The following is a 21848-nucleotide window of genomic DNA, read 5'->3' as shown; positions in this document are numbered from 1 at the left end:
ACCCTTCCAACCTAAACCATTCCATAATTCTCTACTTCTGTGATTCTAGGAATGTTTCCATTTGGCATTTGGAATTTCCATTAAAGGCCCTTCCAACCTAAGCCATTCCACAATTCTCTAGTGATTCTAGGAATGTTTCCATTCGCCATCTCCACGTGGAGTCACCCAGCTCCACCACTTGTAGGCTTGGAGTGGATTTCAGGCTGATCCTCGGGGCTGTGCTCTTCAGGCAGCACTGAGACAGCAGCACAGGTCTCTCACACCTCAGCAAACATCTCCACAGCAGAACTGGCTCAGGCAGAGCCCAAGGAGGGCTGAGCAACCACGGGGCTGGGGTAAATATTACACCTCACCACAGCAGCACGTCCCTCTGCCAGCAGGAGAACAAATGATGCTGCTCCCCCAAGTCTTGGAGGGCCTTATCTCATCTCTAATAACACACAAATTCTTATCTCCAGCCTGGTAAGATGTGAGCCCTGATCAAAGGTTCCTGTTAAGAGCATTTATTTCTGGTGTGATTCTCTGGAAACAAATACAGTCGACCCCACGTTTCTTGCCTTTATCTCTGTGGGGGCACAAGGTCTGGTGTCTTTTATCTGCTCTGCTGCCTCTTATTTCTGAGATGTGTAAGAACTTTATTTCCCTCAGAACAGGAGATCCTTCCCAGCTTTGGTTAGAATTGACCAAATGGTTCAAAAGTTGTTTGGGGAAACAGGAAGCCAGAAGAAAAAAAAAAGTCTGAGTGACTCCGTGACTCCCATTTCCTTCAGCTCGATCCAAGCTAAAACACATCCTTGCAGAGAAAACAAGAATCCCTGGAATAATCACTTGGTAAACAAACTTTTTCTTTAGGGACGTGCTCCTTTCAAGGGAATACACACAGAGGTTGGAGATGGGAATATCCTAGAAAAACTAAATTCCTTTAGGTGTTTTCAATATGCTTGAGAACAGCAAAAGGAGTGGGGTGTGCTCATTTAAAATCCCTTCACCTCTTCCTCAGCAACTAAACTCTCCACTGGAGCGTGTAACAACACAGGATACAGAGACCTAAGGAAAGTGAGGGAAGGTTTTAATGTCAGAATATCAGCTGTGGGAAGCCAATGCATTACTGAGGATTTATGGGACAGTTTCTACGTAATCCCCAAGGGGGTTTTTGGTTGTTTTTGTTTTGTTTTGTTTTGGGGGTTTTTTTTGTTTGGTGGTTGTTTTTTTTTTTGGTTTGTATTTTTGCTGTTGCTTGGTGTTTTGTTGTTGTTGTTGGTTTTAGGTGAGGTTTTTTTGTGGGTTTTTTTTGGTTTTTTTCACATCAGGATCATGCTACTACATGAATGCTGGGTTTATGGGTTAGAGTCCAGCAAGTTCCATTCTGGAAGCATCATCTGTCCCTCTGTGCTGGCTCTGAGAGGCCCCTCGAGGGCTGTGCCCAGTTCTGCTCCTGCAGGAGAGACCTGGAGGGGCTGGAGCGTGTCCAGGGCAGGGAACGGAGCTGGGAAGGGGCTGGAGCCCCAGCAGGGGCTGAGGGAGCTGGGAAGGGGCTGAGGCTGGAGCAAAGGAGGCTCAGGGGCCCTTGTGGCTCTGCACAAGTCCCTGGCAGGAGGGGACAGCCGGGGGGGTCGGGCTCTGCTCCAGGGAACAGGGACAGGAGCAGAGGGAACGGCCTCAGGCTGGGCCAGGGCAGGCTCAGCTGGGCCAGCAGCAGGAATTTGCCCATGGAAAGGGAGCTCAGGCCTTGGCAGGGGCTGCCCAGGGAGCTTGGCAGTGCCCATCCCTGCAGGTGTCCCCTGCAGGTGGCACTGAGTGCTCTGGGCTGGGGACAAGGTGGGCATGGGGCACAGCTGGCACTCCATGGCTGGGAGGGCTTTGCCAGCCTCAGGGATTCTGGGATTCTGTGATTCACACCTCTGCCCCAAATGTGTTTGGGAGCTGAAGCAGAAGCTCAACCAGAGGGTCCAAGTCCAAGGAATGGATATTTAAGGACAATTGCCAACCATAAATCCTGGCACACGCTGGGTCTGGGTTCCCAGAAATGCCAGGTTATTGGGAAAGCACAGAAGGAATTTAAAGGAGGTGAGATCAAAATCCCTATCTTTAAAAATCTGTTCCGTTTCTTTCCTGCCTGGCCAAAGTGTGTGTTCCCCTGAGATAAGAGCTCCACACAACTCCAGTTTCTCCTGGGTTTACTCAGGAGCACTAAAAGCAATACAGGTTCTGCTTAAAGAAATCCAATGGGAATCAGCAGAGCTCCCCTGCACAGCACCTCAGAGTGTACTGCTTCCAAAGTTCAATTTCCATGCAGAGTGAAAGCTGGGATGTGAGGGGCAATCACTTATCACATTGCTAAAAAAGAAACTGAATTATTGCCATAAAGATCATAGCAAAATCTATATTCTCATTAAAGACTTCTGGGCAGCCCTCAGCTTACTTTCTGAATGAGCCACGTTAGGAAAACCAGATTGCATTGAAACAAAGGAAAGAGACAGCACTACAGGAAAGAAAGAAAGAAAGAAACAATGTGTACAGTTTATTTCTCTCCTAATTAAAAGATTTCCAATGCTGAGAGGAGCAGCAACAAAGTGCTGTGGCTGCTTATCTGCCCCAGGCTAGAGAGCAATCCACTTCACACCTGGGAGTGAGCCGTGACTCCAGAAATCTCGGTGCTGTCAGCAGGACAGCTCAGCTATGGAAACACTCATCTCCTGTGAGCAGAAAAGCACATCTGGCCCACAGAGGGGAATTCATGCCATGTAGAAGACTCTACATGGAGATGTGTGTGGAGAGGAACTGCTCACAGCACTCCCTCCCTTTGCTTGGTGTGTCCAGGGCTCCACCAAAACCCGCTCTTTGTAAAAAAAGACAACTCAAAGTGAAAACATGCTTTAAAAAAAATAAAATAAGATTAAAAAGAGCAAAAAGAATACAAGGGTTTCATCAATCACAGCTTGGGTTTACTTTGTTTGGTGGGGTTTTTTTCAAAATGCAATTCACAAAAAGGTTTTTTTTTTGAGGCTGACTTTGTTGTTCCTAGGGGAGGAAAAAGCCCTAATGCCCAAGGTCCAGCAGATTCTCATGGGCTAAGGAAATTATTTCCCCTTGTTTTATGCCAGCCTGGCACAGCCTGTGCCCCTCAGAGGGTTTTCTGGCCAGTGCCACCAGTCCTGTGTGTCACTAAGCTCCTGCTGAGTGGTTGCACATCCGAGCTTCACGCAGGACCAGGTGGCCACAGTGGACAGGGAAATGTGGCCACAGGAGTGGCCCTGTCACACCCTGCAGGAATGTGTGCTCTGCTGGGAACATGAGCAAGGCAAGGGGACCCCAGGGCCTCTGACACTGACAGAGTTGTACACGGGGTGGAGCAAGACTTATGGGCTGGCCCCAGTTGGACACTGGTGTGGGATATCACACCCTATAACCCAGCCCCCCCCCCCCCCAAAAAAAAGTGAATTATTTCACACTCCAAATACAGAATTTGCTTCCTAGGGTTGATCAACACAACTAAGTTCACTTTTTGCTCTGCTAATAATAGCCTGTGAAACCAGGATTGTTCCCAAGATCTTGGTACACAGCATATGTCTTATGTTCTCCACAAATATTAAACATACCCCCGCCCATCCCTTCCATACTTCTCCCTCATTTGCTGCTGTGACAAAGATATTCTTTAATGAATCTTAATGACTCATCCCAAATGTTGTTTTTTTGAATTGTGATAAGCACTAGACGGGGTGACTAATGGACTGTGTGCAACACCTAGACAACGTGAGCAATTCCTTGTTTGCTCAAACCATATTAGATACTGATAACAGATACAGGCATTGCACCTGCTCCATTGTAAAAAATGAAAAAGCGACCAGGGCAGATAGAGCAACTGCTGCTTGTATTTGTATAAAGTGAATTTATCTTGTCAGTGTTCCAGAGAACGTATGTTGGGGCTGCTGTAAAGCTCCCCGCTCTTGTAAAAATGACTAATTTGACATTATGCCCCTGGGGAAGTAAAAGCAGAAAGACAGCCAGCTTGGCCAGGATGGAACAGAGCTTTCCAGAGATGGCAGTGAATGAAACACAGGCAGTTTTCCAAGTCTGCCAGTGTAGGCACCAGTGGACACAACCATCTACTCATCCACTTACAGCTCAACCTGGCATCGCCTTTGCTTTTCCTACTCCTGTGGGAGTAGGGTTGGATTCCCTCATGGATAGGCCTGAAGAGCCTCCCAGCAGGAGAGGAGGTCAATCCAACAGGATGTAGATGTGACATATGGGTTCTTTTAGTCAGTCACTAGAGGAATTTTTGCTCCAGAGGCTTCAGGCCGAGATCCTCAACACACAGTGGGGTGAAGGTTCCTCACTGCAGTGCTCTACTCCTGAATTTTTGCTTCAGGAGAGAAGCCACCAACTTCTCCCTCACTCTTAGAATTTAAAAATACATGTTCCAGCAGAATCCCAGAATCATGTAGCTGGAAAAGACCTCCAAGGTCATTGATCCATCCCCACCTTGTCCCCAGCTCCGAGCTCTGAGTGCCACATCCAGGGCACCTCCAGGGATGGGGACTCCAAAGCTCAACAGCCCTCCAGTGCAGAATTTCTTCCTGATGTCCAACTTGAGCCTCCCCTGGGACAGCCTGAGGCCATTTCCTTGTCCTGTCTCTTATTCCCTGGGAGCAAAGTCTGATTCTCCCTGGCTGTCCCCTCCTGGCAGGGAGTTGTGCAGAGCCACAAGGTCCCCCTGAGCCTCCTTTGCTCCAGGCTAAACGATCCCTCAGGTCCCAACATGCAGCACCTGCCTGGAATGAATTTCAAAATATTGTGTAAACAGAGATATTCTTATTCACTGACCACAAAGAGAGTCACTGGTGTGCTTTGTGTGAGGCTGTGTCCATGCACTGAACATGCAGCAAGTGGGATCCAAAGGTGAAATCATGGCAGTCACTTGCCAAAAGGAATCAAGTGATTAGAAATTACTCCGTTCTCACTTTCAGTGCCACGAGTTCTGCCACTGCCCAGCACTTGGCTCACACAGCTCACTCCACAGACAAAAGGCAATGAGGGGAAACAGAGAACTGGGAGTTTGCTCTGGGAGGTGAGGGATTAATCACAGAATATCCTGAGTTGGAAGGGATCCACAAGGAATATTAAAGTCCAGCTCCTGGTCCTGCCCAGACCCCCAGCAATCCCACCCTGGGCATCCCTGCCATCCCTGGCCAAAGGCTCCTGGAGCAGCCTCGGGGCCGTGCCCATTCCCTGGGGAGCCTGGGCAGTGCCAGCACCCTCTGGGGGAAGAACATTTCCCTAAAATCCAACCTAAATCCCCCTGGCCCTGCTCCAGCTGCTCCCTGGGTGCTGTCCCTGTCCTGGAGCAGAGATCAGAGCTGCCCCTTGGGAGGAGCTGCAGATCCCAGGGAGCTCTGCCCTCAGTGTCCTCTGCTCCAGCTGGAAGAGAATGAAGTCAGCTGAGAATAATAAAGAAGGTAAAAGAAAACATAAAAGATGAACAAATTCTATGATGCCAAGGCTCGAGCCCTAACACACAGTAGAATATGTCAGCACGAGAAAAATAATCTTAAGTCACTGTTCCAAAAATATTCCCAGTGCTGACAGGGACAGTGAAGCACTTAGAGAAGCACAAGAGCAGCAGTGACAGAGCTCTGAGCCACGGGCTCTCACACTCTGCGCTGTGAACATCATTATCTACACACCTAGGGCCAAGGCAAAGTTTTTAAACAGCTGTCACACCTTATCAAAGTGCCAGCACACAACTTTTGCAGCCACAGAACAACGATGCCAAACTCCTCTTTGCTTTTCGGTGAGGGGGGAAGAAAAGAGGGGCCCATACCCGGCAAGATGAATTCCTGCCCTCGCTGCTCTGAAGGGCACATCACAGTGATTAGTGAGCTGACCAGGAGAATCACAAGCTTGTGCACAAGCAAAGTAATTCTTAAATGAAACCAGCAGGGAATAAAAGAAAAAGCTCTGCTGCTAAAGGAAGCTCAAACATACTTTTTTGAGCCCAGTCATCCAAGAGCAATTATTAAGCTCTGTTTTTTCTGAATACACTTGGCCTTAAAATATTAACATGTGCTTTTTGTTTTATGCCTCAGACTGCATGAAATGAATTAAATACACCCAAAATGGTATGAGCAATCTCTCAAGCACTAGCTAGTTTAACAACTAATCTTCTGCTTTAGTAGGAAAGGTAAAGGTTTAGGTTTTTCAATCATATGAGGCATCATCCTACAGTTCATGTGTTAGGCATCTCTCCTGTCTGGAGACATTGTTTGAGGCATGCCTGCAACATTTTCACTTAATTAAAAAAAAAAATAAAAAACCAAAAAAACACAGATGCATAACCACTTCAAATTTTTATATTTCATGCAGCTGGGAGTTCACCTGACTACTTTGAGACTTATGAAGGTGAAACTTTAAGGGCAAAATGTAGCAATATCTGCTGCTGCTCAAACTTTGGCACAGTATTTTTTTTCTGGGCAGTAATTAGCCGTGTTGGTTCGCATGTGCTCAGAGTAATGACACACACAAATAACTCACTGCACTTTGTGACTCACTGCCATGCCTTCGCAGAAATTACCTTGGTCACACTCTGTGCACCAAACACCGTGGGGAGAACTCTCCAGTGGGGACAGCCAGCCGTGCTTTATTTCAGCTGAACAATTTATTTCAGTGAACAATCTATGTTTGAGTGAAAAGCCATCCAACACCCCCCCTTTCCACTCCCCAAACCTGTATAAATATTTTGTTTCAGTTGAGTTTGAATGGCAGAGTAAATGAGTTTCATCCTTTGTTTCAACCATAACAGTGCCTTGTTTGAAGTTGCTATTTCAAGCTGGGAGAGCTGGGCCTTTATTTTTCAAAGATGTTATTTCCTGAGACCCTTCACTCTGTGAACTTACAGCCGGCCGCCACCACTGGAGCTTCATTGTTAATTGTCTTTTTTAGGGGCACAAATATACAGCCTTTCCTTTCAAATTCAGGATAGCTCTGTTTATTTATGCTGCTGAATGCAAACTCTCTTTGGAGGAGGCATCCCTGGTGCTGCAGGGATGCCAGGAGCACTGGGAGGAGGTGCAGGGCTCTTCTGGACCATAACAGCCATTTTTGGGGCTCCCAGGAAAGAGCTGCTCCAGGAGAAGGAGGAAGAGAGGAGGAGGAGGAGGAACACGTGCACCCCAAGCCTCCCCAGGCAGAGGAGCTGAGCCAACATGCAGATGAGGGACAGCACGACAGGGATTTTCACTCCCGTGTGTGTGTCCCTCTGCCTCTGTGGCGCAAGAGGAATTCTGGAGGAGTAAGTCACAGCTGCTCCAGAGCTGCAATGCAGCCCTGCCACATACCTGCCTCCTCGCATTCCCCCTCCACGCTCCAAACCTCGGCATTTTTAGGATCTTATTCCCCCTCTTTGTTGTGCCCAGTGAGAATTTGGTGTGCAGACAGCAATGGAGCCTTTCCGTGGCCATCAGCTGCTGCCCTGCTCTCCCTCCAGCGAGCTCAGCCCTGCAGCTGCTCAGGTCAGAAATATGGGGCCAAATAATTCCCTTGGACAGCCATCCATTGCCAGTTACTTCCAAAAAAATCCAACTGGCTCTTTTACTTTAATACACTACAAGAAAGTAATTTCTGTTTATTTCTGAGGCACTGTTGCAGAGAAAGGCAGTAAAAAAAAAAACCCAAAAAACAGAACTCACTTTAAGCATAGGTCCTCATTCAAACAAAAAAATTATTATTGAGAAGGACTGCAAAAAGTCTTATCTATGAAGACTACCACAGAAAATAGAACTTTGCAATGTTTTTTTTTTTCTTTATTCTTTATCAGGTTTTTTTCCTTTCCCTTTTTAGCTGCTTCACACTGGAGCACCACAGCTAGTTTCCCCCCACTCTTACAAAAAAAAATAAAGCAAAAATATCAGCAAAAAATATCTTAGAAGATTGCAGCTAGATGCTGGTTCAATTATCTTTAAATTGATGTCTTTTGTCTCTGGCTCAGAGAGTGCCAACACACGCAGGAAGAAAACCACAGCAAATTGTGGGGATACAGACAACTCCTAAAATAGAACCCAACACACGGGCACAAAACAAAAACCAAGCCAAACCTATTTCTCCTTTGACTCTCTAAGTTAATGATGTGACATTTCGGAAATGAGCTGTGCAGAGGGGACACAGAATTAAAGAGGAACTTGGGCTGGAGGGGAGAGTTTCGGCTCTCCGCTCTGACCTGCTGGGCTTGCTCTGGGCTTTGGCCTCTCCAGATCAGAGACTCCCCCAGATGAAGCTTTCACTCACACTGGGAATATTCATTCCCAAATATCGAATTGGCATTTTCCCTGTGCACCTCTGGAGGAGCCTGGCTCTCCCTTTGCTCCAACCTCCCATTAAGGAGTTGAAATTAGCAGTGAGGTTCCCCATTAGGCTGCTTTTCTCCAAACTAATGAAACCCAGCTCCCCCAGCCCCTCCTCATACATCATCCAGCCCACTAAGCACAAACCACTTCTAATGAAGCCTATTTCTATGCTAACAAGTAAAATTTAATGAACTTAAATACTCTTACATAAGAAGAACTGCTCTAAAAATACAACCTTTCAATAGAGCAAAATATGGCCAGGTTAACAATTTTGCTCTGGGTCCCAGAATGTTAATTTAGTGAGAAATAAATAACTCCCAGCCTTTCATCTTATCTTTCTGACAGATGTTTCCCCTATAAAAAGGGTGTCATAATTGTTTTTGTCAGTGTTATAATTAAAATTGCTATGCAGCTGACATACAGTTTTTAATGGTTTCCCCTAGGATTATAGCAGATGTTGCCTTATTAGATCAGGGCTCTCCTGGAGTAAGAAATGTCATTGGCATAATCAAGACACATCTTTAAGCCTCTCAAAGTAGACTGTCACAATTTTCCCAGTAACATTTGACCCTAAGGGATGAAATATATCCTGCCTTTCTAAGGAGAAAGTTTTCTGAGGAGTTTGAAAGAAATACTGAAAAAAATCCAGTTTTTGCTACGGCCAGAAATAGCTGGAAGATACAGGAGGGAGTCCTGACAACTGCACCAGCAAGGCCAAAGAAACTGTGGCTTTTTAATGGCAAAAATATTCACAGGCAAAGGTAGAGGATTCGCTGAAATCTGGTGAGGAGCTGAGAAACAGCAGTTAGTGGGCTTTTATTTCAAGAAAAGTTACAACTCCATGACACAAGTGTTTATTTGAAATGGGACTTTAAATAAGGCAAGGTGTAACAGCAAGCTTGATTCTAAGTGCAATTTGGATCCTGGTGCTCCCTGCAAATCCAGGGAAGCAAGAGGAAAGGGTGGCTCCAATGGTCAGCCAGCTGGGAAGGGCACATGGTTCCTTTGTCTGAAGGCACACAAAGTGTTTAATATCATTATAAATCATTTGTAGGTGATTTGGCAAGAGAATCAGGCAAGTTAGGTGTCTCCAACCTGAGAAACGCCACCCAGGCCTGCTTGTCCACAAAATCTCTCAGGGGGAACTCACTTCCACAAAATAAATTCAGCAAGTAAAGTAACTTTACATTTTGGTGTCACTGAGCTCCTTGCAACTTTCCAAGGGCCACCAATTTATTTTTTTTTTTTTCCCCAAGGTGTGAGGAACGCCAACTCTGTTTCACAGGCTGCAGCGCTGGGATCTGCGATTCGCAGGCTGCAGCTTTGCCGCGCCGCATCCTGTTTTATATTAAGAAGGTGCGACATGACATAATCGCCGAACTTCCACAGCACCGAGTGTCGCAGTTTACTGAGGAAAACCACAGAAGCAGGTTGGAAAAGATCTCTGGAGAGCATCGAGTCCAACTTTTGACAGTGCCCCAAACCATGGCAGTGAGTGCCGAAATCCTGCAGGGATGGTGACTCCACCATCTCCCTGGGCAGCTCTAATGCCTTAATCAGCCTCTCTGCGAAGAAATTCATCCTGATGTCCAAATGGACATTTGTAATTTTATTTTTCCACTTGTAATTTTAGGCGTTAACCCTCCTAATCTCACCCATCTCGACCAGAGGTATTAAATTAAAAAACAAGCACGGAAAACGTCCAGCACGAATTATCTCACACACAACCGGCAAGGGGGGGGAGGAAATAAAATTTATAAAAACATCCGTCTCTCGGAACGGCATAAACCAGCTTTTCTTTTTTCCCTCGGCGAGCCGCTCTCGGCATCCCCGGCGCTGGCTGTGCCGGTACCAGCGACGACAACAAGCGGAGGGGCCGGGCTTGGGGGAGGCGGGTCCGGCCGCCTCCCCCCGCCCGCTGAAGAACGCCTGCGAGGGCGGGCGGGCGGCACAGCGCGGAGAGCAGCCGGGAGGCAGCGGAACCAGCGCGGAGCCAGCGCGGAGCCAGCGCAGCATCACCGCGGGCCGCCCGCAGCCGCGGCCCGGCCGGCATTGCCCACGCAGCGCGGGCACCCGCCCGCCTTCCCCGCCGCATCCCGCCCCTGCTGTGCCCCCCTGCTTTGGCCGGGACTCTCCGCCGGGATCGGCGCTGTTGTTGTTGTTGGCCGGCGCGGCCGCATCGAGGATATTTTGGCTCGCCGAGAGGCAGCGGCGCCTCGATCCCTTGGACGCCGCGTGTGGGGCCGGGGCCGCCGCCGGGGAGGGAGCGCAGGAGCGCCGGCATCGGGGGCCAGGTGAGGCGGGGGAGAAGAGGGAAAAGGGCTCGTGGGGCTCCGGGAGCTCTCCTCGCTGGTGCTGCCCTCCCCGACCCTTGGGTGCCACGGATTCTCCTCGGGGTTGGCGATCGCAGCCGCGGACACCGCGATCGGCCTCACCGGGCGCCGTGAGGGGTTGAGGGGAGCGGCCGGGGGCTCCCGGCAGGAAGGGGTTAATGGGCAGCGCGCTCTGGATTTGGTTAGGACTTTAAAGGGACTTAAAAAAAAAAAAAAAAAGCGAACGCTGGGCTGTGTGATCTGCCCACCGAAGTTTTTTTTACGTGGGCGAAGCGTGTGTCATGTGTGTGAGGAGCCGGGCTGGCTCCCGGCGGAGCTCGGGGGCTGCGCGGGGCACGCCGTTCTCTCCTGCCCCCTTCCTAAGGAGCCTGTTTGTTCCCCTGAAAAAAAATTACCATTTAAAAGAAAAGCAACAACCGGGCGTCATATCCCCCTGGCCGCTGTCCCCCCTAAAAAAATACCCCCCAAAAAACCAAGGAGGAATAAGATTGAAGGGACATCGGAGCCATCGCGCTTCCCCTGCCCATGTGGATGCTGCCCAGCTGTGCCCAGCTGTGGGCAGGCACCTGGCTGCTGCTGAAAAGGAGGCGATCAGAATTCAGGAGTATTAGTTAATAAGTGCCTGATCCTGTTGACCCTGTTCTGGTTCACCCACTCAGCTATGCGGGGGTGTTGAGGAAGGTGTCCTGCCAGTTAAACCAATTATAGCTGGCAAGTCGCAGTCATCAGCATTAGTGGAGGTGAGGCCCAGTCACACCGTTTCGGGCAGTAGTGGCTTTTCTGAACTTAAAAAAAAAAAAACAAACCTCAGCATCTTTCTAAGTCCAGCAGAAAGGTAGGTTTAACCCCTCTGTGCCAATCCGCAGTGCCTTTCCAGCTCTGTTTGCCTGTAAGGGTTTTGTATCTCAGGGCTGGAAATTTGTGCTGCAGATGGGGAGAGAGCTGATGTGGGATGAGCAGAGGATATGGAAATTCCTCAGCTTGAGATACTCGGCTGGAGGAAGAAAGCTGGAGTGTTACAGAACATGCTGAGGATCTCCATGTGTTTTTCAGCCAGAGCCCGGGGTCTCATTTTTCCAAAGCTTTCCTTCAAACAAACCCAGCATGGAGAAACAGGGGCTTGGGTTAATGAGCAATGCCGTGTAATCAACACTTGGTATAAACCTTTTGTCTTAGGGCCCTAAACGTCTCTGAAGAAACAAAAAAAAAAGACAGGAAGGAGAGAATCCCAGTCCTTTTAGTGGACGGGGAAGTGTCTGACAGGATTTGTGGAGAGGTCAGAATTGCACCCAAGTGCCAGGAATCTTATTTGTACTCTTAGCCAGGGATCAGACCTCAACTTACAGAATATACATACAATATTTTCACAAATACTCAAATCCCCAAGCCAGTTGTCCCTGGCCACCAGAGCAGAATTCAAAGGCAAAACAAAGGGTGTTGGAAATTGCCATATACTTTCTAAAAAGCCCAGCCAAATGCAAGGATAAACAGTTGTTTAAACTGTGGCAAATTTAATGAACAGATTAGGATGCTTGCTGAGTGAGACTCACGCTGTGTGAAATTCTTTGCTGCTCAATGAGATGTGTAATTTAGATCAAATATTTGTACGTGCTGTTTGAGGTAAAAAACATCATTCAGTAGATTGCACTTTTTGAGTAACATTAATGAATATTCTTTTCCGTGTCAGTTGATTTATTTTGTTTCAATTATAAGGCCCAGTCAAGTTGAAATAGGCCTTTCATGTTAAGCACTTTTTTTTTTTTAAGTTTTATTTTTAAGTGATCAGCTATTTAAAAGGCTGAAAGGGTTCCTTGTTGGATGTTTTTATTTTCCTCTCTGTTTATATGGACGGCTTTTGAATATGTTGCCATTTTCAACAAGCTGGGCTTATTTTGTTAAGATCCTAATTTACGATTTTTTCTGAATTTTAAGGTAATTTTTTTTTCCCTCGTGTTAACGTGGTGAGTGATAGATTTGGCTTGTAGTAAGTGATCACAGTTTTGTGGAAGTCTTGATGGTGTCCTCTGTGGCTGTTTTAAGTACAAGTGCACATTTTCAGGCAGTTGCTGTGGGGCAAGGGAATTCAGCCCAATGCTGTGAAAAAAAGGAAGGAAAATTAAGAATGTAGCTTGATAAGGTATCGGTCACTGACACCTGAATTGCAGCATCACGATAAACCTGAACAATGGCCATAAAACTGGCTTTATTCCTTATGTTTGATCTTTCCCATTGGATATGAATCTTATCACTCTTCTCCTTAAGTGATATACAGCAGAAAAGTCACACAGGCCTCACACAACTCTGTTCCTGGTGATAAAGGCAATATGATAGAGCTTTGACTTCAGTGGCATGAACATGTTGGTAGTGGTCCCATTATCAGCCCTTTAAAAAGGGTATTTCACTGCATAAAACCCTTTTCAATTAAAACTTAAGCCCTCTAAAGCTTTATAAATACTCTAATCCTGTGTTTAGAAAATGTACCAGATAATGTGGTTTGGAGTGAAGTAGTCAGGGCAGGAGGTTGGGGACACTGGGGCTTGGCTTCTCTGGTTATTCATGAAGGGGTGAATGCAGGAGGTGAAGGTGTATCACGGTGTCACTCTGTCACTCCTCTTCCTCTGAAAGCCAAAGTCTGAAGTGAATCATGGCCTGTGAGAGGGCGCAGAGTAAGGAAAACAACACAAAGCTGATTGCCTCAGATAATGGGTGAAAACACCTCAAAGAGACAGGTACTCGGTGGGGAAGGAGGTTCTGTGGGCTTTGCAGGCAAACACAAATTCTGTGAAAGCTCTCCCAGCTGAAAAATAAGGTGGGGGCTGCCCTGTGTGCTTGGGATGTTGGAAAAGCTTTCCCAGTATCTCACTGCCAGAGCTGCTCCACGCCCAGAGCCGGAGCAGGGTACATCTGGTAACATCTGGTAACATCTGCTTCCCCCTCCTTTGGATGTGGATTTAATGGGACCCCTCTCCTTTTTCAGATGAGTGACTTTGGGGTCAGGAACATGGATCAAGTAGCTCCCGTGTCCAACATGTACAGAGGAATGCTCAAGGTGAGTACCCCGGAGCTGTCACCTCCCAAACCCAGCTGGGGCAGCTCCCAGCCAGTGCTTCTGCTGTGTTCCTGCAGTGCTGGAACAGGAACTGGACAAGCCAAGTGAGCACAGGTTTCATTGCACCCCTCTAATCTTCTGCCAGACTATTCCCACCGAGTTCCACAGAGATGTGGAAAGCAGGACTGAAATAAGAAGGTGCAAATCTTGAGCCCTCAACGCTCTCACCCAACAAGGCTCCCTCTCTCCATTCCCTAAATTTTATTAATTTAAAAGAGATAGACAAGAACTGAGGTCAGGATTTGCTGGTGTTGGTGGAATTTCTGCCAAAGTAAAGGCTAAAGGATGGGCATCAGGAGAGGGTTTGTATCTTTAATTTGAAGAGACTGGCAGAGGCCTGTCCTGATAGGACTGGTCAGGTTTGGTACCTTCCTGAACCTTGTTTGGATTAAAAGTAGGTTTTTCACTTCCAACTGTTATTAATGGAAGCCAAATACATTGTAATAGATCATTAAATTTATTTTATCTTTAGGTAGACTGTGTCTGTTACCTTGTTTTGAAAGGAATTTACAAACTGACGTCAGCAGACTATAAAGGCTCAGTCTTAAAGGGCTTCCCTCTCCTCATTCATGCAAGTTGCTTTTTAATCCCAGTATCAATTTTTTTATTAAAATTTGATTAATGTAAACCAAGTTAAGGTTAGGGAGACCCTTTCTGCTCTTATTATCTTTGAGGAATGGCCATGGTTTGAAGAATCAGTGAGGTTCTGGGATGCTGGCTGCTGTGATGCTTTATGTCCCCTCTTAACCTTTTTTTCTCTTCACAAAATAATCCAAGAGATCCCCAACTTAACATCTTTGTGCTCTTAACACAGTGGTTGCTCTAAGCAGTTATTCAGTGTTCAGTTGTCATAAAATTAAGTCAGAGATTTGTGTTCTGCTGTGCTGTAGCTGTTCATGTTCCATTTTATTTTGCTCTGCAATAATTACATGTATTGAAAAGCCAAACAAAGTAGTTGTGAAACTGATAGGGCGAGCAGAATTCATCCTGCATTGTGTTTTTCCTCTTTTACTACTATTAAATGAAGAACGTGCTTGCACATTAATTTTCTCCCTTTTGAAATATGAAACTAGCACGGTATGGATTTTACTCATTCACATGCCACAGCATTTTTTCCAGTGACTCAGGAGAAGGGTCAGCCATTTACACAAAATGCAGGAGTTTCCAGATTGTGTTGAAAGAACTTGCCCTTTCTTTTAGGTACTAGAGATGAGTCAGAGCTTTTATCTAGTAATGTATAAGGAATCTTCTACCAGCAGATCTGGCAGATGTTATTAACTTGTTTTATTCACACATGAGCCTTTCCAAGGGCTGGCTTTGACTTGGGGAATACCTGAAACAGAAGTCCACAATTTGTCCCTGCTGGCCAGGAGACTTTTACGTGAAAAGTTAGGGAATGAGAGGGAAAATTAATCCTAATTTGCTGTTCCAGGAACATAGTTCAGGTTGCTTTTTGCCTTGCATGTGAATACTGCCCTGAAAAATCCTTGCCTTGTCCTCAGCTAAATCCACTCCTTTGGCACAAGCTGGCAAATCAATGTTTGCCTAAACCAAATAAACATTTGCAAGTTGCCTTTGTCTGCAGCTCCCTGAAGGGCAGGAGCTGCCATGGGCCAGCTGCAGCTTTCCAGAGCAATGTTCTATCCTCATGGCTTAAAAAAAAATCTCAGTGGCAACTTTTATCCGTCTTTGCCTCAAGATGTTGCAGATAGGGTTTCCTATCTGTGACTAAGAAGCAAGTTTCATAAGTTGTTTTTGAAGTTATTTCCTCCTCTGCTCACATTCCTTCTGCCCCCCAAAGACTAAAGTGGTTGGGGGAAATTTGATAATTTCATAGCAGTATTTCTGGCTACACAGTTGGCTCGAGTCAAGCTTGAAAGGAGTTAGGTTTTCAAAATATAACAATATTTCTTGAATGTCAGTATATCAGTAGAATCCACTTTTATCTGGAACATTTTTATCAGTCTTGTTTACCCCTTGCTGTGAAATGAAAGTAGAAATGTTTCACCGAGCATCTGAGCACTTGAAAGACTTCAAAATGTGGTTGCTGGCAAATCCACAGTAAGGCAGAAATGTAAAAGTTGCTGCAACATCCTTTCTCTAGTCCTGTAAAGCTGGCTGTGTAGCTTCAATTGATGTGGTTCAGATGAGTTTTATCCTTTAGAAGAAAAAACCAAATTCATAAATCTACTGGCAGTTTTCCCATAATTTACTGATCTGCCATCAAATCTTCATCAAGCGGATAATCAATTTAAAGCGTTATGAAAGTGAGGATTTCTTTAAAAAGTACCTGGAAATAAATATGTATTAATACACACATTTGTATTGTCTATTGTTAAAAGCCTCAATTACAGGAAAAAACCCCTAAGAATATCTTGATTTGGCTTTACTGTAAGCTGCAGAACATCCCCCACGTCGAGGGCCCTTATCAGTGGGTTTTATTCACGTAGCAGAAGCTGTGCCCTCCTTGTGGTTACATTTCAAAGCTGGCTCATTCAAGACAGTGGTTGTGCATGATCTCCAGATCTAGGAAACCAAACCCAGACACTTCCTAGCAGAGGAGTTCACAGCTCTCCAGCAAAATGCTGACGTGGTTCTGTGTTTATTCTGTTCCTTTGCAGCGTCAGCCAGCGTTTGACACCTTTGACAGCTCAAACTCGCTTTTTGCTGGATATTTTTTCTCACTCAGTGAAGACCAAACGCTTCAGGAAGTGCCAACAGGATTTGACTCCACTTCTTATGGTAAATCTTCACTTTGCTCCTTAGTCCATTCAGCAGAGCAGAAATTTTTGGGCTCTAACTAACATTTTGTGGGTGTGGAATGTGGATTTCCCTAAAAAGATGTGGTCTAATACACAGACTTCTGTGTATGTGCTTTATTCATGTGAGTTTCTTAGTGGATTGTTGTTGTTTTCTGTACTGAAAAGAAATAGGAACTGGGATGCAGTAGCCTAATAGACTAATTTTTCATGGAAAAAGTCTTAGTAGGAGTTTAAGCAGAGCTAAGAGTTTAAAAATCTTTAAAAAGAGTGTTTTGTGTATTTAAATTTGCAACATCTCAACCATAATTAAAGTGCCGATATTCTGAAAGCTTTTTTGATTCTCTGGTGTTAGATCTCAGTATGTTTTATTCCTTATTTTAAAAAACAGGGTGGGAATGCTTTAAGATTCTTTTGTTTATTTTATTTATGTGTATGTAGGTCAGTATCCCACCAAGAGTGCCCTACATATCCTTGCCTAAGATCCCTGACAAAATGTAGATATTTTACCTGATGCTGCTTTTATCTCCCCTTAGGGAAAGGAAAAAAAGCCTCAAGCCCTCAAACCCAGAAAACCACAGGTCCTTTGTTCTAGTGTGATTCTAATCAGTCACCTGCTCTGGTCAGCAAAGCAAGTGCTTGTAGATACTAGGAAGGGTGTGGTAAAAGCAGAAGTTAAGCACAAGTGCAGCCTGTAGATAGTCTGGGAGAGCAAGAAGAGCTGCACAGCTCTGAACTGACTTGGAATCTGCCAGGAGCAGCTGGGACAGTGGAAGGTGTCCCTGCCCATGGCAGGAGGTGGCACTGGTTGAGCTTTAAGGTCCCTTGAAGCCCAAACCATTCTGTGACATCATTCTGTGATAAAATGAAGCATCTTCTGGTAAAAATTGACCAATAAGAAAAGCTGAGTGGGAGCTGGATTTATCCTTAAAATAGAATCTTCTTGTAAATTTGAAAGTCAGTGAAGTAGATCAGTGATTTTTACTGACGTGTAATGGTGCCAGCTTTGTGGTTGGATGCATTATTCACCCCCAGCTTGTTACCAGTCACACTTGTTTGGTCCAGATGATGGAATAATCCATTGCACCATGTGCCTGGGTGATGAGATATGATAAGGTCAGAAATGCAGTGTTGAGTAGTGCAAGCTGGCTCTTCACAACCCTGCTGTCAGTTACTTAGCTCTCAAATTAAATAAAGATTGTCTGGAGCTTCAAAGAAGTCTCAGGGCAAATTATGGGTGGTAAAAGAGGAATAAGCAGTCTCATTCCCCTTAAAAAAATAATAAAGTTTCCCTGCAACAAAGGCACTTTATGTAACTGCTGAGGGTAAATAAGGATCTATGCATGGAAAGCTGCAAAGCTCTAATTAGTGATGCAATCTTATCAAACAAGTAGCACAGAGATTTTAGAGCATGGTGATCTGTTTTTAAAACACCAACTTTTTAGCATTTTTTTTGAATTCTTCAAATAGTAAAAGCCAATCAGTCCTTTCAGTGCCCTGAAGTTAATGTGTCTTCTTCCTCCCCTCCACCCCTTTTCTTTTCTTGCAGAGTCGAACAACTGTGAATTGCCTCTGTTAACCCCGTGCAGCAAGGCTGTGATGAGTCAGGCCCTGAAAGATACTTTCAGTGGTTTCACAAAGGAACAGTGTCGGCTGGGTATCCCAAATAGTAAGTGTTTGCTATTTATAAGCTCTTTTTTTTTTTTTCTTTTAATGCTAAGGAGGAGGCTGAATAGCTGCTCTTTGAAAAGGAAAGAATGATGTCAGTAGGAAATACAAGAATGGATCCTATGTGAATCTGGCACAGCTTGCCTTGGAGAGGCCAGACTTGCTGGTGTTAAAAATGGGTGCATGGAGAGCTCATGCTTTGGCAGCAAGAGAGAGTCAAGCAAGCTGAGGACATCTCTGATTGCCAGTGAATGCAGAAAGAAAAGAGAGGACTGGGTTGTTTGTCTTTTTTATAAATTCAAGAATACATTCATTCTGAATTCATTCAGAACTCGATAACTTGGCTAAACAATTTTAGTTTTTCTTAATTCACTGTTTTCTAAGGAAGATTATTTGACAAGGGCCTGGAGTTATCTCTAAATGTTGGATCCTTCCTGTCCTGCAGATCCCTGGCTGTGGACTGAACAACAAGTTTGCCAGTGGCTTTCATGGGCTACCAATGAGTTCAGCTTGGCAAATGTGAACTTCCATCAGTTTCTTATGAGTGGCCAAGACTTGTGCAACCTGGGCAAGGAGCGTTTCCTGGAACTGGCACCTGACTATGTGGGTGATATTCTGTGGGAACACCTGGAACAGATGATAAAAGGTAGTTAGAGAGCTGGAAAAAGCTTTTGGTTTAGGGCTCTCCTAACAGAAACAGAAATGTGACTCGATTTCAACACTGGTTTCACTATGAAGGGTTTTATTGCATATGAAAACTCAAAATGAACTTTAAAACTTGCTTAATAAAAGCATTATCAGCACTGTCAGTACAGCCTTGGTATGCAAAGCACAGATGCAGATGGCTGCAGGCATTCTGTGTGCAGGCTGAGTACATTTGTGGGCAGGTTTTATTTGGGAAGATCACTGGAATAAGTGAGATTGGGGTATGACCACTGTAAATACCCCATAAATACAAAGTTAACCAACAGTTGGACTTTAAAGCTCATTGCAGTTTTGTTGGTTTTAAGTTTTATGGGAAAATTCAGTTGGTGTGATGGCTTTAAATCCTGTTGGAAGTTGGTTGGGGTTTTTTTGGTGTGATTTCTGTCACAAGAGAGAATGCAATACAAATAGAGCGTGGTATGAAAATTTTTGTGAATGGTGACCCCAAAATACTCCCAAGAGTCAGAAGCTTTCCATGGCATACAGGTTGGATCTTTAAAACTATAAACCCAAATTTTCTCTTTCTCTCCTCTCCCCAGACAGCCAAGAGAAGACACAGGATCAATATGTAGAGAACTCTCACCTCACCTCAGTTCCTCACTGGGTCAATAATAATTCCCTAAGTAAGTATTTTTAAAAATTCGTATTTTGCATTTCTCGTTTATTCTAAGCATGTCACAGATTCCAGGGTAGAAACAAAAAGCACCAAAATAGTTACTGTGCTCGAGTAGAACATTTGACTTCAGCTGCTCCAGCCTTCTTTCCTTGTATTGTTCAATTGTCACCTAATTTATATCGGAAATCGTTTGAAGAGCAAAGGCTTTGAGAAAATGAAATTTCCTCTTGATATGCCAAGCCCTCCATCTGTGTAGCAGAATGACCACTCCCATCTCTAGCAAACTGAGGCAGAAACTGGGAAGCAGCAAGAATTCTGTGTAGGCCTTTTTAAAGGCTTTGGAAGTGTGTTAGAGCTGTTGGGAGTGTGTGGGATGCAGTGCTGGCTCCCTTGGATTGTTTGATTGATGCTGTGTTTTATTCTACCACAGTCAGGCTTCAGCTCAGCATGATTACACCACTTAATAGGGAGAGCCTTGCTCAAAGCCACTTAAAACTTGCCCAGTTTTTTCTGTAGTTTCCTTGAAGAATGAACAATGGGCATTTGTGGCTGGCAAGTTAGAGAGGGGGATTTGTGGAATCTGATTTGGTGTATTTAGTGTATTAGTTTGTTTAAGGGTCTCCAGGGAAAAAATCATCTAATTCTTTGGTTTCTTTTTTCAGCTGTTAACGTAGATCAGAATTCCTATGGAATGCAAATGCCTGGATACCCTAAACCCCTCAGTTATCCCAAACCCAGTCTCCTGACTGACGTCTGTCAGACTTCCACGGCACCGAATCTCCTCAACCCAGAACAAGACTTCCCATTGTTCCCTAAAACCCAAGCAGATGCTGTTAGTGTGAACTACTGTGCAGTGAACCAGGATTTCCCAAGGAGCAATCTCAATTTGCTGATGGATAACTCTGGTGAGTCCTTATCTGCATGATAAACACGGGGCCAAGGCTATGTCCTGAATTCCTCTTCCTCCTTTGCATGATTTATATGGACAGGCTGGATTGAGGGAAATAAACCACCAACACTGTATCTTATTTATATTTATTATATTTATATTTATTTGTATTTTATTTATTTCTTTGTTTTATTTGATGAAGGCAAGCTGAGAGAGCACGAATCCAACGACAGCGGTGCTGAGAGCTACGAGAGCTCGGATTCCATGCTGCAGTCCTGGAACAGCCAATCCTCCCTGGTGGATTTGCAGCGTGTGCCATCCTATGAGAGCTTTGAGGATGACTGCAGCCAGTCCCTGTGCCTGAGCAAACCTACCATGTCCTTCAAAGACTACATTCAAGAGAGGAGTGATCCTGTGGAGCAAGGGAAACCAGTTATACCAGCAGCCATCCTGGCTGGCTTTACTGGTGAGTGGTGAGGCAAAATGGTCACTCCTGGTTTTTTGTGTAACATCAGTGTTCCCCCCAAGTGTGTGCCACGGGAGGTAGACACCAATAGTCACAAATAATTTTAATTTTTTAATTAGTTTTGGGGATTATCCATCCACAGCAAGAACAGGCAGGCATGTCAGATCAAGTAAAATCAAATGCACTTTTTGATCTGTTTGAAAAAGAGAGGAGCTTGGACAAAATCTCCCAGATTTGGAAATTCCCACTGGTGCTGTTAAGGCCTGTTAAGGCCTTGTTGCTGTAGTCCTTGCTGAAATTGGTTTTTTCCTGTAGGATCTTTGCCAAGCCAAAGACTTCAGGACAAGCCCTGGAGCTCAAAATGCAGCTGTTTGGGAGGTGGGAGTGAGGGTTAAAGGATCCATATGAGAGGGAAAGCCATAACTTTTGTAAAATCTTTTGTTTCCATGAAAAATCTGACTTTATTTTCACATGGGTAATAGTAGTTTCGTGCTATAGAGTAAAACCTTAGGTTTCTTTCTGATCTATAAAAAAGATAAATCAGATTAATTACCAGGCCTGTGATACAAGTCTGGTCACATACACTGCTTGTGGTTAGAGCTGGCAGAGGTATTAATTTGTGGTTTTTCTGTGTCTCCTCTTTCCCAACAGGCAGTGGACCTATCCAGCTGTGGCAATTCCTTCTGGAGTTACTGACTGACAAATCCTGTCAGTCATTCATTAGCTGGACAGGAGATGGATGGGAATTTAAACTCGCTGACCCAGATGAGGTATGTGGCTAACTGGGGTGAAAACAAAGATTTTGGGGTCTGATCTGACCTGTGGGCCCAGTCTTGGATGTAATGTGTGTTTAGCTGCACATCAAATATGGTAGTGCTGCTTTTGAAGTATTTTGGGAACTTCATTCATTAAAAGTGGTTAATTTTCTGATACAGTTTCCAGTAGGTAAATTATTGTATTA

At 45.1% G+C, this 21848-nt stretch overlaps 1 protein-coding gene and 1 long non-coding RNA gene across 2 annotated transcripts in view; both read left to right on the top strand.

Annotated features, from left to right (window-relative positions):
- Positions 1-21848, top strand: part of LOC135292240 (uncharacterized) — a 192859-nt gene that overhangs the window by 43561 nt on the left and 127450 nt on the right. The gene's annotated exons all lie outside the window — the stretch shown is intronic.
- Positions 10276-21848, top strand: part of ETS2 (ETS proto-oncogene 2, transcription factor) — a 14342-nt gene continuing 2769 nt past the window's right edge. Inside the window, exons 1-9 of the mRNA XM_064406292.1 lie at positions 10276-10636; positions 13653-13724; positions 16406-16526; positions 18093-18212; positions 18657-18857; positions 19456-19539; positions 20195-20437; positions 20624-20887; positions 21539-21657. Coding sequence (XP_064262362.1) covers positions 13653-13724; positions 16406-16526; positions 18093-18212; positions 18657-18857; positions 19456-19539; positions 20195-20437; positions 20624-20887; positions 21539-21657 — 1224 coding nt within the window. The 5' untranslated portion in view covers positions 10276-10636. The remainder of the gene's footprint in view (positions 10637-13652; positions 13725-16405; positions 16527-18092; positions 18213-18656; positions 18858-19455; positions 19540-20194; positions 20438-20623; positions 20888-21538; positions 21658-21848) is intronic.

The sequence above is a fragment of the Passer domesticus genome, chromosome 2, assembly GCF_036417665.1.
Source record: "Passer domesticus isolate bPasDom1 chromosome 2, bPasDom1.hap1, whole genome shotgun sequence".
In the NCBI taxonomy this organism is placed as follows: Eukaryota; Metazoa; Chordata; class Aves; order Passeriformes; family Passeridae; genus Passer; species Passer domesticus.
This window is presented reverse-complemented; position numbering and strand designations above follow the sequence as displayed.